Below are 18,181 nucleotides of genomic sequence, written 5' to 3' on the forward strand. Positions count from 1 at the left end.
GACATCATCTCCATAAATTATCGCATTCATGGTTTCACTGGAAGAAAATTATTTCTCAGCTGATGACAAAGAATTTACCTACTTCAGGTAATAATCTCTTAGCAACTATAAATTTCCTTTTCTTTCCACTCGCTGACCATGCCTCCTCCAGATCTATGTCTCCATATTTGAAATCCTCCATAATAATTACCCAATATGTATCTATCATTGTAATTTGTCAATATATGTCATCTATATTCTCTCTTATGCCATTTGCTTTATAACAATAACCAGTTATAGAGGACATCAATTCCATTGTCCTCTATCTCACACTAGATGGCCTGAAATGAACTGCGCTCTGTATGCGTGTTGTCCTGATGTGCTTCTTCAGGGTCTGTGTTGCTCAGTGGAAATGCGTTTGTATCCCTTGCACTGGGATTCCCAAAGGAGCACTTAAGTTTGATCTAGTTGCCGATTACTGTAACTGTTTAAGGCCTTTCTTTGACCAGTTCCCGAATTTGTCGATCTTGGCAGGGCCAAGCGAATTTTTTCTCCTGGAAACTCGAGTTTTTCTTCCTGTATACTGAAGAAAATCGTAGAACTCAGTCATTATAGACAATAATATGTTGTGTCAGGTTAGGGCCATGAGATGACGGCATTTGGCAGTCGTCTTATCATCGGATGCAATTTATAATTAGTGATATTCTTTAGCCGCCTATCTCTGATTGGCAGTTAGTTGCGATTGAACTGCTCACTCATTCTCCAAATGTTAAATATGGCTATTACAGCTTTGCCTACTCCCTATAAGGGAATAAAAGGCATTAGCTAATTTTTGCTTTTGCTATTATTAACAACATCGCCATTCTGTTCCTTCTGTCCTCTCTGAAGATACTATATTGTTTACATTCTATTCCTATTACTATATCATCATCTGTCATCCAGATGTCACTAATGCTACAAGTTTTGGCCAAATGAGCTGATCGATATCAAAAAACTTCTTAACCTTATTCCTAATACTCCTGGCTTAGTATAAATAAAGTACAATACCAATCTCTTCCCACAACCTCCTTTACACTTTGTGTTGCTTAGCTCGCTAATGTTAAGGATCTGAAGAGATATATTCAGCATCATGTTATCAATTTCACACTTACTAACCTCTATGCTGGCTGGACTAATGTTCACCTGCATTTCCCCTAAACATTCGAGTTTCTCTGATTATACACTTTCGAATTCTTACTGAACAATCTTTCCTGACCCCAAATCCATTCAAATGCATCTATCTACTTTATATAAATCCTTCCTTTCATTAAACTCACTCCACCCATTAAAAAATTCTACCTTCCTTCCTTCACAATCTGCGCACTGACTCATTCCCGATCATAGCTCAGGTCACCTTTATCATACTGTGACAATAGATTCACAACTTTTACTTTTCGACTCCTCCTTTCAACATGTACTAGCAACTCTGATAATGTTCGCCCAGCGTTTGTAGATCCCTGCTTCGCGTCTTTCCAAGAATAGTCGATTCATGCTGAAGGAAAGAAAGAAATGAAGGACGTCCGAATTGGTCGCCAACATGCGAAATCACGTGCTTTATAGGTAAAATTTTTCAACTGTTATACAAGCAACATAGTTAACTACAATAATCATAAAAGAGGAGTTAATTTTCTGACCGGTAATAATAAACAACTCATCCCACAATACAGACTGATTACCCTATTATCGGAATGGATTCTCCTTTTTCTAACATGCGCAGAAGTGTCGAAGGATCTCTAATCGGTGGGCGAACTATATCTTCTTACATACCACATTTCACAGCTTCTAAATTATTTGTGCCTTTGAAATTAATCAGCTCTTTCCCCTTCACTTTCTGCAACCTTACAACATCACTAACATCCGCAATCTTAGCACCAAGAAAATTTAACTTCTAAGCAAAAAAAAAAAAAAAAAAAAATCTAAAATAAGCCAAAGTAAAGCTATTGTAATTTCATTTGAAATAATTTCAATTTTCTCACAGTATGAATTTATCTATCTTAACACCACTAGGTGACGTTGGGATCTAAAAAATTGGCGGAGTATTGAAGTTAGTGGGTGTGTTCCCGGTATCAGTGCTCTCACGTGTTTTAACTTTTATGTTATGGTTAAAATAAATTATTAGCTGCTGAAGTAAATAGTAAAAATAAATATTCGTAAGTAACTCTTATTATATATGAAGATTTCAATTATTGTTATAATTTTGTTTGTATGATTCAATTATGTTCTGTATTAGTTTTGAAAAAGGAAGGATAAGAGATATTTCTTATTGAAGCAGCGCAAATGTGATCTTTATATCTAATATTGTGTGGCTAAAAATGTGGAATGGTTTCTCTGTCGCTGTTTTCTTTTTCACTATATCGCACTTGCACAATGTGTTCTTTATGAGTCGTTCACTGTTGAGCTACTTCAGAACACGATTTCAAGGTGGAGTACAAACTACTACAGTACAAATATTGTTAACTATTATCTTCAGAGAACTACGTCGGAACTTCGCAGCTGTCTTTGAAAACTGGCCATCCAAAGCCAAATATATTAAAGATCTGAGAAGTCACGCAGAACTAAACAGCGTGCTAGTCAGGATATGTTTATCAGTGTTTGAAGAAGATTTTGTTGATGAATGTGATATATTTTGCACTGTATAAGGATCTGTAACATTCCCTCCAATTTTTGTTTTATAGCTGCGCGGGAATGCTATTGCTCAGAGCAGAAAATTTTTACATGAGCCGATGACTGCGTAGCACATTAACAGTTGTAATATACATAATACGAATATTTCCAATGAATATCGAAAATCTGCATGCTTTTGATTTTATTTATTAATAACGCTATCTTCGTACTAAACTAATCCAACGCAGTTGATAAACCAATCAACATTCTAATTTTTTTTTTCTCTCACTTGGTTAGACTATAATGAATTTAGTTTAATCCTTTATCCAAGTGTAAGCAAACAAACTTTGCGCCTGAAGTATCTTCAGGACTGAGGCAACTAGTGGTAAAGGTGGAGTCTTAGTATTTCCCATAATGCAAAGTACATCTCCTTGCAGACATGTATAATGCTGTGCATTAAGGGAAGGCCACTATCCATACCGGTTTCGACCTTTATTGAATGTTCAAGTGCTGGTCAAACTCCCAAAACTCAGCACTGTTCCCCTTAGTAACAGGCTCCGAGAAGAACTGTCAACGTTGGCTCTACCCCGTGGCAGGCTCACCCCACCACCGAGCAGAGCTGCTCATTTGCTTATATCTCATCTGAGGAATAACAGCAACAGCTGTGCCTCAGTTAACTTCATAGGCTATAGCATTGCCATTCAATCCCCCCCTCCCCCTCTCAGGACCTGTGTGACAGCAACAGCCAAGCCTTCATGGGCTACAGCATTGCCATTCATCACCCAAGCTTCCAACTGGTTTCAACCTTTATTGAGGTCTCGGCAGTGGTAGCCAGACCTGAAGTATCTTCATGACTGAGGCAACTATGGTAAAGGTGGACCAAGCTCTCATCACTACTTCTTAGTATCTCCCATAATACAAAGCACTTAATGCATAGCATTATACATATCTGCAAGGAGGTGTGCTTTGCATTATGGGAGATACTAAGATCCAGAGAGTAATTTAATAAGGTGAGATACCTTTTGACAACTCACATAGGTAAATATGACTTCTCCATGCTTCCACCTTAGTATCACCTTGGAAGCTTGGGTGATGAATGGCGATGCTGTAGCCCATGAAGTTTTAACTGAGGCTCAGCTGTTGCTGTCACACAGGTCCTGGGGAGGGGGGTAATGAATGGCAATGCTGTAGCCCATGAAGTTAACTGAGACACGGCTGTTGCTGTTATCCCTCAGATGGCATATGAGCAAATGAGCGGCTCTGCTCATTGGTGGGGGTGAGCCTGTTACTGAGAGGAAGAACGCTGAGTTTTTGGAGTTTGACCTGTACTTGAACATTCAATAAAGGTCGAAATTGGTTAGAAGCTTGGGTAATGAATGGCTATGCTGTAGCCCATGAAGTTTTAACTGAGGCTCGGCTGTCAGCCATGTCTTGTGGGGGGAGTAATGAATGGCAATGCTATAGCCCATGAAATTAACTGAGGCATGGCTGTTACTGTTACCCCTCAGATGACATATGAGCAAATGAGCAGCTCTGTTTGGTGGTGGGGTGAGCCTGCCAACGCTGAGAGTTCTTTACACTGGCAGTATGAGCCTGTTACTGAGGGGGAACAACGCTGAGTTTTTGGAGTTTGACCTGTACTTGAACATTCAATAAAGGTCGAAACCGATCTGGTTAGTGGCCATTCCCTTAATGCATAGCATTATACATCTCCGCAAGGAGATGTGCTTCACATTATGGGAGATACCAAGACAAGTAGTGATGAGAGCTTGGTCCACCTTTACCACAAGTTGCCTCAGTCCTGAAGATACTTCAGGACAAAGTTTGTTTGCTTACACTTGAATAAAGGATTAAACTAAATTTATTACAATTAGAATGTGTTCTTTCTTTTAAGAACACTTAAAACCATTAGTGTTCTTAAAAGAAATTTTCAATTGTGCAGCAGCAAATCAGTGTGCACAGGAACATCTCAGTCACTGCACTGCCATGCAGCTTTAGAGGTGAACATTGGAGGACTGGTAAAATCCCATATAACAGTTCTGAATTTGGAAAATTGCAGTTGTCTTTGAAAACTGGTCATTTAAAAACCATTCCTAGTTGCATCTGATAATTGTTGGTTAAAAATGGTGAGGCTCTCTGGAAATTACATTTGCTCTCATAGCCCATGGCTATCTGTGCAAATGCATTTCACACCGCTTGGCTGTGTGTTTTTCTCTCAGAAACATGGGTTTTATCATCGCATTTCAAAAACTCAGTAGTGGAACTTGCACTGTTTCAGATAATAAAACAAGTCTTAGGTTTTTATAGCAACAAGATGGCAGCAGTTGTCCTGTTGTAATCTCTCCTGAAAACCTTGGTTCATTGATGGCTCAATTCTAAGTGAAAGGTTGAAGGATGTAGGCTGGCTGGCACCCATCAGCCTTCAAAACGTTTAGTTCAGACTAAAGGATTTCTGCTTGCTTGCTTTGGGGAATAAAATATTAGAGAATAGGAGTAGTAGTAGTTAATGTATATAAGAAAAAGTGAGCAAATGAAATTGGATTCTTTAAATTAATTTATTAAAGAACATTAATGCTCTGATTTTGCTTTTACTTCATTAGGTTGTTCAGTTGAAAATATTAATTTATTTTCATTGGTTTAATAAGCAAACTCAGTTTATACAAGTATTGTAAACTTGTATTACATCAGCACTGTGGGCAGGTAATTAGAAAATCTGTAGTCAAAGCATGAAAGCCATTTCAGTGGTAGCCTCATTGTAGGTCACAGAAATTATTTCCCATTGAAAACCAAAGAACATCCCCACAAAAATTTTATTCATATCAGTGTTAGACAAGGTTTGTATGTGAACCAAAGAAAACGGTCAAGTTTTGACATTTTTGTAGACTTCATTATTATAAAACATGAAATGTTAGAACCTGTGAAATTTATATCGATTCTGATACCATATCAACTTTTTTCTTTATCCGAATCCACCCTGATAGGCCATAAAGCTATAGTACAATAATTGCCAAGAAATTATATTCTTGTGTAATTCTTTACCAAGTGTTAGCAAACAAAGTTTGCACATGTGAAGTATCTTCACAACTGGGCTACTTGTATATAGAGGCTAATGACTTTACATCAGTTGTCATAGTATCCCATAATGCAGGGATTCTCAACCTAGTCGTACCACTGGTGGTACGTGAGCCACTGCCTTACTGGTACATCTAATATCTTGAATTAAATATAGTGGTATGCCACTGGAAAAAGTTGAGAACCCCTGCCATAATGTAAAGTACCCTTCCTTGCAGATGTGAATAATGTTAAGCATTGAGAGGGTCACTACCCAGACCAGTTATAACTTGAATGCAGAACTCATATTTCCGCTTCCCGAGTCTAGCTGCAACTCAATAAAGGTCGAAACCAGTCAGGATAGTGGTCCTCCTTTAATGCTTAACATCATGCATGTCCAAAAGGGAGTTTGCTTTGCAATTATGGGATTCTAAGGCAATTAATGTGAAATCATTATCCTCTGTATACAAGTAACCTGGTTGTGAAGATACTTAATGTGCAAACTTTGTTTATTCATGCTTTGGTAAAAGATTAAGGAATATAAATTCTTAGCAAGTGGAATTTGCATTGTATCTAAATTACACTTGGACAGAAAAAAAGTTTCTTCAATTATCTCAGATCCAGAGTATTTTAATAATAAGGTGGTAACCTTTTTACTACTTCATCATCAAATTCTTGCCATGTACCCTCAAGGGGTGTACAGGATATGATAATAGTACTACATGAAAAAAAACTACATCATTACTAACTTCCTATCTACAATTTTCCTTCAAATCAGTCTGTTACTTGTCAAGACTCCAACATTATCAGATCTTATATTTCTATCGTCTAAGGCACTTTGTACCGTATCAATCCACCTATATCTTGGTCTACCTCTGGGTCGTTTTGCTGCCAACCTGGCAGAGAACACTTGTTTTGCTAATCTTTCCTCGCCCATTCTGTTTAAGTGACCATACCACCTGAGATTAGCTCTGCTAACGCATTCCTGGATGCTGACAACATCAAGTTCTTTCCTAATATCCTTGTTTTTAATATGATATTGCCATTGATGCCATCTGTTCACACCTATAATCTTTCTCAGGACTCTCATATCTGCGGTCTCTAGTCTTTGGTCAAGTGTTTTACTTCTGACCCAGCTCTCAGATCCATAAGTTAAAACTGGTTTGAATACTGTCTTGTATACAGCTAATTTAGTGTTCCGACTAATTTCTCTCTTATTCCATATGAATTTATTCAATTGACTTCCCACTACCAGCTTTGCTGATTCTGTTGTCTATTTCTATATTTAATTTACCATCTTCAGTAAAAATCGTGCCTAAGTAGCTGAAATGTTTTACTTGTTCCACAGGTTCTCCATTCACAACACAGTTGACATTTTCAATTATTCTGCCTATTTTCATTGTCTTTGTCTTTTTATTGCTGACCTTCATACCATATCTTTTACAACAGTTATTCAGTTTAGTCAGAGAATCTTGCAGACTTGTAGTGGATTTATTTAGAAGTATAACATCATCCGCATAAAGCAAAGAGCTGACATTAACATCTCCAATTTTGATATCATGTTTAATACCACTTTCCTTCATAATGTGATTTATATAGATAATGAATAACAGAGGGGATAATGTACATCCTTGTCTCACACCAGATTTAACATTAAACCATGTTCCTGTACTTCCTTCAATTCTAACTGCTGACTTACAACTCAAATAAAGACTAAGTATAGCTCGATATAATGCCCCATTGACACCATATAACTGCAGCGTATTGAATAGCTTCTCTCTTGGCACCTTGTCATATGCCTTTTCCAAATCAACAAAACTTAAATACAGATCTTTGTTATATTCCCATGCTTTCTCGACTATTTATCGTAAAGTGAAAATCTGATCCTGACAGCCTCTGTTTGACCTGAATCCAGCTTGTTCTTCACCAAGCTTTTCTTCCACAATTCTCAACCGTTTCTCAAGTATATTTGCATAGATCTTGCCAGGAACACTCAGTAGAGAAATACCTCTGTAATTCTCACATTCAGTTTTATTTCCCTTTTTATATATGGGTACTATGAGAGCTCTATTCCAATCATCGGGAATTCATCTCTCTGTCCAGGTTTTTCTGGACTATGCAGTGCAGCCACTGTAAGACTCTTATACCACCATACTTCAGCATTTCTGGTCGAATATCATCTACTCCAGCTGCCTTTCCACATTTCAAGCCTTTGATGGCTTTTTCTACTTCAAGTATGGATATGAATTCCTGCCTGCATGCCTGGTCAGTGTTTTTTACCACTGTGCTGTCATCACTGCTTGTTTCATTTAGTAGTTTTTCAAAGTAATTACTCCATACTTCAAGGATATCTTTTTCTCCTTTTTTCATGTCATCTTTATCATCTCTAACTCCTTTTACAGCACTCTTTCCTCCATTTTTAAGCTTCTTCAACAACCTCCAGAATATCTTACCACCTTCTTGATATTTATTTTCTATATTCTTGCCAAAGTCCTCCCATGACTTTGTTTAGCTAGTTTTACACAGTGTTTAGCATTCTTGCATTTGTCTCTATATTCTCTAAGAGCATAAGGTGACTTATTTGACAGGAACTTTTGATATGCTTTCTTCTTTTCCTTCACTGCCTCTTTAACTTCCTGTGTCCACCAGGGAGTTCTCATTTTTTTATCCTTGCAGACAACCTCACCACATGCCTCTCTGGCAGAATCAATCAATGTTTTCTTCAGAGTTTGCCACTGCATCTCCAAGGTTTGGTTGCTGTTCTCGAACTCTTTCATTTTTTCTTCAATAATCTATGTGCATTTTAGTCTACAGTTCATATCTGAGAGCTGCTCAACTTTTATTCACTTTAAAACTTTCTTACATGTTATTCTTTTCAATATGAAATTCAATTTTATCCTGCTCAAGACTAAATAGTGATCACTTCTAATTTCAAATCCTCTGTACACTCTGGTGTCCTGCGCCAGGGAGAAAACATCACTATCAACAATAACATAGTCAATGAGACTTTTCTTGTTCCTTGCCTCTTCTCTCCATGTGAATTCGTGCACATGTTGGAACATGGTGTTAGTAATAACCAGTCCATGTCCTGAGCAGAAATCTAACAGATATTTGCCATTATTATTAGCTTTGCTCTTTTCTCCAAATTTTTCCAAAATATTTTTGTATGTCTCACAATCATTTCCTACTCTGCTATTTAGATCCCCAACAAGGACCAACTTTTCCTTTTTCATTGTGTCAGTTGCTTTTTCTAAAGGCTCAAAAAATTCCTCCACTTGTACCTTAGTAGAACCTTCTGTGGGACCATAGGCACAAATAAGTCTCATTGTCCAGTTCCCCATTCTCATATTTGCCCACATCACTCTACTTGAGACTGACTGCCATTCAAGAAGATTAGCCTCGTATTTTGTGTTGAATACTATGGCTACTCCTTCTTTTCCTTGATTGTCATTGCCTGAATATAACATTTTGTATTTATTGCTCAGAAAGATCTCACCCGTTTTGGTCTTTTTTGTTTCAGTCACCCCTATTATGTCGATCTGGTACTTATCTAATTCCTCAGCTAGCTCCATTTCTTTGCCATTCAGGCTTCTTACATTGATAGTACCGATCTTTAACTCTGGTGATGTTGAGTTGGGGCTTGTTTTCAGATTTGTTCCAGTAGCTGACTTTTCGCTGTTCGCCCTGTTTCCCTGGCGAAAACAACGGGGGCGTTGTTTAACCGGGCGACGCCCCAGCCGGCATGAAATTTTGTCATGTTGTACCATCATTTTTTATTTTGGTTTAACCAATAAGAATACAATTTGGTCGGCTAAATCCCAAATTGCCAGCCCATCCTCGTTCATTCAGTATCCAAGTAGATACCCAACAGGGTGCACCACGAGAAGGTGAGGATTGGACATTACGTCAGAAGCCCTGGTCGGTTCTCCGCATTCCTTTAAAGGCTACGTGGAGGTCTCCTCTCAGTTATACAGCTTTGACCCTTAAGCACCCCCCTTTTTAGTACTTGTATTTGGGAAATATGTGACTTGTGCATTAATTCCGGCTTGGTATCTTCTTGGGACTAGCTACCACTGAGATGACCACAGTAAAGTTCAAAAAGTGTGGGTAATGACCCTTCCTTAATGCTTTGCATTTTGGCATACTAAGGTAATTGATATGAAGTCATCAACCTGATATACAAGTAGCCTAGTGGTGAAGATAGGTCATATGTAAACTTTGTTTGTTCACACTTGTGAACAAACAAAGATTAAATTTCTCACTTGTGAGAAAACAACGATTAAATGAGAATGAGAATTCTTGGCATGTATAATTTGCATTGTAACCAAGTGAAAAAACTTTCCAAAACCTATAGTACATTAGTATTATTACCATGAATGGGCATTACAAGTAGTTGATAATACTTTCTTTTCAGTTATTTTTGTGTTTTACTTATATAAGAGCTTAATGACAGTTTACATAATGAAAGTAGCCTTTGACAGGAAAAAAAAATTAAGCATATTTAGTTTGAAGTCATTCACCAACTTCTATAAGGTATTAATTTAATTGAAAGGGTGCATAAATGTATAGTATAATAATATAGGTGGACTAAGGATTTTTTAAATTTTATTTTTTGCATAATCCAGAAATCCTGCTCTAGAAAACCCTGATCAAATAGGAGACTTTTTTCAACTTTAGGCCTCCTGTGAAAACAATTTTCATGATATTCATAATATTACTTAGAAGTTTTCTACATTAAATTTCTTGTAACATTAATTTCTAAAAGAATAATTTATTTTTCAGGTCATGAAGATACTGGGCATTGAGTTTGCACCACTGAAAATTCCATTTAGTCGTAGGCTTCAAACAGCAGCTGTGCTTTATTACACAAGCAGTTTCCTTTTTGTAGGTATATCAGGAATCATTCTGTGCTGCTATATACTTTTCACAAGGTTTTATTTTTTACCACTCTTATATGCTATGTGGTTTGCATATGATCGTCATCGTTGCAACAAAGGTGGTAGAATGATTTACTGGATACGAAAATGGACAGTTTGGAAATATGTAAGAGATTATTTTCCTGTAAGGCTTGTGAAAACTTCAGAATTAGATCCAAACAAAAATTATGTCTTTGGTTATCATCCTCATGGAATAATGTCAGTAGGAGCTTTCTGCAATTTTGCTACAGAAGCAAACAACTTCAGTGAACTCTTTCCTGGTATAAAGCCACATATTTTGACACTTGAAGGGCAGTTTTGGTTTCCCTTTACCCGTGAGCTTATTCTTGGAATAGGTTTGTATACTATGTAAATTATATTATTGGAGACGTTTTGTACTATTTGCAAGAAACTTGCAAAGAGTTAGTTTTTATGTAGTCTTATGTATTTTTTGGTTATGTCTTCAAAATTTAAATTTTATCTATTTCATTTTCAGTTGATAGAATTGCAAGTGACTATAAACATTCTTGACAAATACAAGATTATGAATAATTTTTCACAAAATATATGTATGTAAAGTGGTGGTGGTTTAGATAAGCAATTGCAGACACTGATGCCAGTCTGTCTGAGAGGTCTTATATACTCATTGTTGCATCACTCCAATCCCAACAACTATAGCCACCAACAATTCAGGAAGACTTAAGCAATTAGAGTGGATGCAGATAAGTGTGAGAATGACCAACAGGTACAGAATCTAGTCTCTCAAACAAAAATATTGATTATCTATTCAATATTTTTTGTGCCCCACGTAATTTAAAAACACCTGCACATTTGTCTTGTAAAAAATTACCTAATTGAATACAATAGAATTTATAAATTTTTCATTTATGTTCCGTACCAAGTTCAGGAGCCTGTGCAACTGCGCAGTGTCTGTGTCCAGCTGCATTTACACTGAGTGATGTGACTTAAATGTATGAGGAGGAAGTACTAGAGCTGTTGCATAAACCAATAAGAATTCAGGTAGGGCTAATAGGATTTCAACATGAATGCTAAGGGGTGTTCAGCAGAATTGGTTTTGATCTGATTGTATAACATAAATCTCAGCATAGGAAAGATTCCACGGGAGTAGAATATATAATTGCATTTCACTAGGATGGTACAAAGACTGATGTATCTATCGACCTATCTCAAGTGGTAGTGAAGATTCTGGAAAAGGTGGTGACAGCTTGAATGTGGAAATGAGTTGATAGAGAATCTATACTTTGTAGTGAGTAGCATGGGTTTACTAAGGAAAGGTCATGTTTTGAATAACTTGCTTATTTTGTTATGGTTGAGTTTAGACAAAGGGATGGCTACACATGATATTATTGGACTTTATTAAGGCTTTTGAAAGGATGCAGCATGGAAGGAAATTGGAAAATATGGGATTAGACTGTAAACCATTAGCTTCAATGAGGATGGCTGACTGTGTGAACTAGAATTAAGATGACGGGGGGGGGGGAGGAAGATGTACCTCGGGAATCAGTTCTTAGTTCATTTTGATTGTGTTTAATGACATTAGGAAGGATTTGACAGGTGACATACAGCTGTTTGCTGATGATGCAAAGATAGACAAGAATTCAGGATCTGGGAAGTTAAAATGGATGCCAGATATTATTAAATGTCAAGTTATGCACTTTGGTGTGATGAGATTTCTAGTGGCATATTATGTTGGTTTCCTAGAATAAATTGATCACATTAGGAAACCTTGAGTTTCGAGAGATAGGAAGCTGGAATTCAAGGGTCATGTAGCAAAGACAGCAAATAAAACCGAGAATAATAACAATGCTGAAGTGACCATTGAACTGTAAGAATAAGGAAGTCATTTTGCCTCTTTATAAGGTCTTGACCTTCACTTCATTTGGACTGGTGATCTAAGTTTTGTATGACTATTTCATTACCTGCAGAAAACAATGCATTTATTATGTAGATTGATGTTTATTCTTGTTTCCTGTAGGTTTCTACCTCCTGATCTCTGTGCATGTGTAAAATAAGGTGGGAAGAAAGGCTACATCCCTCTCATTTCTGCTGCTGTACATTCTTTAATATTTATGAATGCTGTTATTGTATTCATATAATAAATCGAAACTGGTCTGGGTAGGGCCCTTTCCATAATGCATAGCATTATACGTCTGTAAGGATATGTTTGTTCCATTTTGCGATATAATGGCAATTGATGTGAAGTCATTAGCCTCTATATACAAGTAGCCCAGTCATGAAGTGACTTCACACACAAACTTTGTTTGCTTACGCTTGGATAAAGGATGAAACCAAGAATATAATTTCTTGGCATCTTTAATTTATAGTATAACCAAGGAAAAAAAAAAAACTAAAAATATTTGATTATTGCATCAATAAGGTATTTTTTAATACTTTCCATGCACTGCTGAGCAATTGATGCCATGGGACTGAACCTAGTATTCTCAATTGGTCATAATTTCTTGCATTGTAATTCATTACATAACCATTTTTGAGTGGAAAATTCACATATATCGGCACAGTACAGTATGAACACGATCACCAACTGGAGGCAGATCAGCGACCTCTTTAATTGAAATCCCCTCTCACTGTATAATCAGGTCTAACACTCCTTAACCTTAAGTTCCTTCTGTGACTTGTTACTTATGGAGGTTTTCTTGCAACAGTTCAGTGTATTCAGCCTTATTCTTCAAGAGATTTTACCGCTTCTGAGTATTCAGTTAGTCACCCGTGATGATTAGTTTGATACTCATCAGGTTGATGTGGCTGTGAATTTCATCTTCATTAGCATTGATCCACTAAGTCTGTGACAGCACCTCACCATGTATTTGATCTTGTTTGATTCCACCTCACACCTGACGGCTTTAAACTCACTGCTACATGTAAAATTATTCATGTTGCAATTATAACTTGCCACCCTAGCTGACCTCAAATCATTGCATATCATTAGTAATATACCCCTCCTCCCCTATCTTTTTAATCTTTCTAAAAATACTATATCCTTTACACTCAAACAAATTAGCATCTGCCTTTGAGAGCACAGTCTCGCTAATGCCCACAATCTGAGGCCACAATGTATTCACTAAGGCAACAATCTGAACCCCTTTGTTCCCAATACTGTTGGCATTGTGTACAGACATCTTAAATTACCTCTTAGCTTTTTTCATGTGTTCAACTCTGTAGTTCACATCACCCAGTTGGACAACTTGCAGATCTCTATCTAGTGATGTATAGGTGGTTGCTGACTTTGAGTTAATTTTTCCTAGTGCATGCTAGGAAAAATTAACTGTTCCCCCTTTATTGGAGTCCTGAAGTGACATGAAAAAGTTTCACGTTTGGTCTCTAGAGCAGTTTCCAGACTGTAAAAATAAGAAAGAAAAATACAACGTGTATATATATACGTGTATTTATAAACTCTAGTTTGGTCTCTCTCTCTCTCTCTCTCTCTCTCTCTATATATATATATATATATATTAGGGTTACCAAGTAATTTTATAAACTTGGTTATTTTGTGTGTGTATTTAGTAAAATAAAAAAATTCTTAGCCATCTATGGTATGAATGTAGTGTAGGTTTATATAAATCATTTGTGGGCAGAAGCCACAAAAAAAAAATTGTTTAAACAATGATATTTTTTAATTTTAAAGAAATGAACACTTTAGAAAAGTCCAAAGTATGAAAGCATATCATTTAAAATCAAGTGAATTGAGTCGTTTGTTTCCAAGACAGTCTTCTGTTTGCTTTATAAATTTCAGAATAGTATGCATGTCTTATGTATGCAGGCAGGATTCAGAAGAAATTAACAAAAATCAGACCACACAAATAACCTATTTGATCAACCTATAAATATAGATATAAAGAGAGGGGTCCGTCAAGGTGATGTGATCTCCCCAAATCTGTTTACTAGCACTTTAGAATACATTCTGAAAAAAATAGACCTCAACGGAGGAATAGGCATAGATGGAAAAAAACTACAAATCCTTATGTTTGCCGATGATCTAGTACTGATAGCCCACAACCCTCAAGACCTAGAAGAAATGGGTGAAAAAATATACACAAACAGCAGTAAGATGGGCTTAGAAATGAATCTAGAAAAAACAAGATGGATCAAAAACATTACACAAGTGACAGTCACCTATGTATTGATAACATCCCTATAGAACAAGTTAACTCCTACAATTACTTTGGACAAACAATAAAAATGAATAATGATTTATCTGAAGAACTAGCAAAAAGAAAGAGAGCTGCATGGCTATCGCTCAGACTAAAAGAAAACACTTAGTGATCCAAATCTTGACATCTCTGTGAAGGCAAAACTATTTAATAGTGACATTCTTCCATCACTCACATATGGATTAGAAACATGGAGCATGACAAGAAAAGAAGAGACTCAGAATAACTCGGCATGCAATAAAATGCAGGATTTGTAACATCAGCAAAATGGAACATGTTAGAAACACGAAACTAAGAAAGAGATCAGGCATAAAAGATGTAACTGCAGTATATGAAAGCAAGATGAGATGGGCAGGTCACATAGCAGGCAAACAAGGATTTGTAGTTTTTTTTCCATCTATGCCTATTCCTCCATTTAGGTCTATTTTTTTCAGAATGTATTCTAAAGTGCTAGTAAACAGATTTGGGGAGATTGCATAGCCTTGACGGACCCCTCTCTTTATATCTATATTTATAGGTTGATCAAATAGGTTATTTGTGTGGTCTGATTTTTGTTAATTTCTTTTATCATGTGGATGTGTACCCAGGGATAACAAATGGACATATAGAATACTCAACCGGCAACCAAGAATAAAGAGAAAACCACGAAGACCACCTACAAGATGGAAAGATCCACTAGTGAAATCTATGGGTATAACATGGAAGAGAGAGGATCGAGGTTGTTGGAGGCATTTTTGTGACCTGCGCTCATGGAGAAATCCTGAGTGAAATGCAAGTAATCAATGTAATGCATGTCTTATAAAAGGTAGCAACAACTTTTCTAGTATGCACAAAATTTGAATCTTGTGGCTTAAAAATCTCAGTCGCTCTTTGTGTTAAAAGCTTTGTCAAGCCCCTTGAGAGAGGAGTGAAAGAATGAACGGGGGGGGGGTTTCAAAAGTTAAATCTTATTTTTCAGTTCCTTCACATTTTGTCATCTCAAGGAGGTCTTCTTTTCTGAACTCTCCATTGTGTCCTTGAAGGAGATCAGTGAGGCCAATTGTAGAAACCTCAAACTGCAATTGGTTAGTAATATTAATGACCACTTCTGTTTCATTTTGCACCATCTCTACTGTTTCCTGAAATTCTTCAAAATTATCAGTAAACTGAGCACAGTATTCCATAGTTATGTGTGGTTTGAAATGCATTATATATAAGTGTTTAGCATCTATTTTTTGCAATATTTATATTTTTGTTGGTAATTGGGGAAAAAATGGTAAAGCACAAACTCATAAAGTGGGAACTATTTATTTTTTTGCTCTTTATTTATGGCAGAAGAAACAAGAATCTTGGATGAGTACTAAATCTATTGTTTCTGATAGTTCCAATGCCATCTTCTAGTAGCAATGAGTTTTGTTCACCAGATTCTTGTGGTTTCTGTATTTCATCTTGTCCTTGCTTCTTCGTTACAACATGCCATCCATCTTGATCAGAGTCCATCCTTCCACAGGTCTCTTTTATTGATTCTGCAAGTACTCTTGGCCAATCCATTTAATTTGCTTTGTGGAGTCAGAAGTCTCATGGCAGACACTCGCTAACCTTTATACACAATATGTATTGCAACTCTCCTTAACATCTCAAGTAGGACTTCAGGATAGTCTGAATCGTCCTCCTCCTCATGCGTATATTAGGCCTTAGTGGCCCATTATGTTCCCCCAGAACAGGCCGGTTTGCCTGTTCTGGGGGACGAAAAACCTGAGTTTCCCTGAGCTACTAGACCAGCTAATTCACCTTTAGTCGAAAGAGACCAGATAAAGGTTCCTCACATCACTGACAGGAATCAAACCCAGGTCTTTCCAACCAAAGGGCTTCGCAAATATTTATACTGACTGAGCTACGGAGGCTCAGTCTGTGAATGAACTTAAAGATAAAGACTCAGAATGAACAGTAATAATAGATTAGTTGGTATTCTTTCATTTTTAAATTTAAAAAAAAAAAATTCTTTTATCTGCTCCAATGAACATGCACTTGCAAATACACTGCTTAAAACAATTAGTGGATATTTTCTTTTCTATTGGATAATTATAAATTTCTGCAAATAATTATATTTCTTGCTTATGGATAGGGTGTAATTTATGAGATATTGTTTAAATAATCGATATTTATTACAAATTTAACAAATTATACATTTTAGTGTGAAATAATTTTAACGAGAGTATCCAAATATGCTTTTGTTAATTTTTAATAGAGCATATGGCCTCCATTAACAGCATTATATCTTGATTGCATGGACCAGATAAGATGATCAAACAGTTCTTGTGGGATATTTCCCTACTCTTCTGTGAGAGCAATTTTGAGCTCTTGAAGCAATCATTTCGACGAGTCTTAACATGATTTTGTACCCAGTTGCGTGTTCTACACTGTTGTATATTAAGAATATTTTAAAATGTGTTACATTTGTAAATTATTTTTCTTTATAACTTTATAATTTTCAAGTAAACCAAAATATCCCTAATTGTTTTGAGCAGTGTATTTATATATGTAAATATATAAATACACTGCTAGTCATGAAAATATGAAAATATTTTCATGACTACAGACAAATGCGGACATAAATTTATTGCCAGCATACTAATAAATTATATTACACAAAAATGTTATAAATTTTATACAAATTAAATTGCAATACATTTTTGGCAAAAGTTAAAAATTTCTTAAGGACATAGTTAAGGAATTAGTGTACATTGCTTATAGAAAACTATGCAAAGAGACAGTTCAGTATGGAATACATTCACCCCAAACTGTGATGCAACTCTCACAATGTTGCACCATGCTTAGTACCAAGTGATTCAGGAATTCTTGAGGCAAACTGTCCTACTCCTCCTTCAGAGCAAGGATAAGGCCTTGTTTGTTTTCTAGAGAGGAATTTCAAGCAGCAATGCATCTCCCTGTTGCATCCCAAATGCATTCAATGAAGTTGACATCAATTCAGTTAATATTGTTGATCTCCAGAAGTATCTACACTGCTTGTGTATGATGTGGTGTGGTATTGCCATCCATAAAAATGAATTCCTCACCTACAGCACCATGGAACAATTGAACATGATGTTGAAGAACTTCGTTGCAATATCGTTCTCCAGTCATAGTCCCTTTTTCCCAGCACTTGCCTGGTGCATCCATTAAGTATAATGCCCTCCTATACCATGATCCCCAGCACCACCGTATCTCTCCCTTTCAAGAACATTCTTGCGATGCTAAGTAATACCACTTTAACGCTAGATCAAGTGTAATCTAGAATTGGAGGAAAGACTAAAACAAGTCATCTGTACATTTTTATACATAAATATGTTCCAATTTTTATGGATATAATACTACTAAAAAAGTGCCTCTACAGTGAGCTGTGGATAAAGGGATGCAGACTAC

At 36.4% G+C, this 18,181-nt stretch overlaps 1 protein-coding gene across 1 annotated transcript in view; it reads left to right on the forward strand.

Annotated features, from left to right (window-relative positions):
- The first annotated feature begins 2,051 nt into the window (after positions 1-2,051).
- The window catches only part of LOC150109433 (2-acylglycerol O-acyltransferase 2-like), a 51,863-nt gene continuing 35,733 nt past the window's right edge, over positions 2,052-18,181 (forward strand). Inside the window, exons 1-2 of the mRNA XM_090413149.1 lie at positions 2,052-2,168; positions 10,456-10,945. Coding sequence (XP_090269275.1) covers positions 10,459-10,945 — 487 coding nt within the window. The 5' untranslated portion in view covers positions 2,052-2,168; positions 10,456-10,458. The remainder of the gene's footprint in view (positions 2,169-10,455; positions 10,946-18,181) is intronic.

Source organism: Typopeltis vanoorti, chromosome 2 (assembly GCF_054136105.1).
Source record: "Typopeltis vanoorti isolate ZY-2024b chromosome 2, IOZ_Tvanoo_1.0, whole genome shotgun sequence".
Taxonomy (NCBI): Eukaryota; Metazoa; Arthropoda; class Arachnida; order Uropygi; family Thelyphonidae; genus Typopeltis; species Typopeltis vanoorti.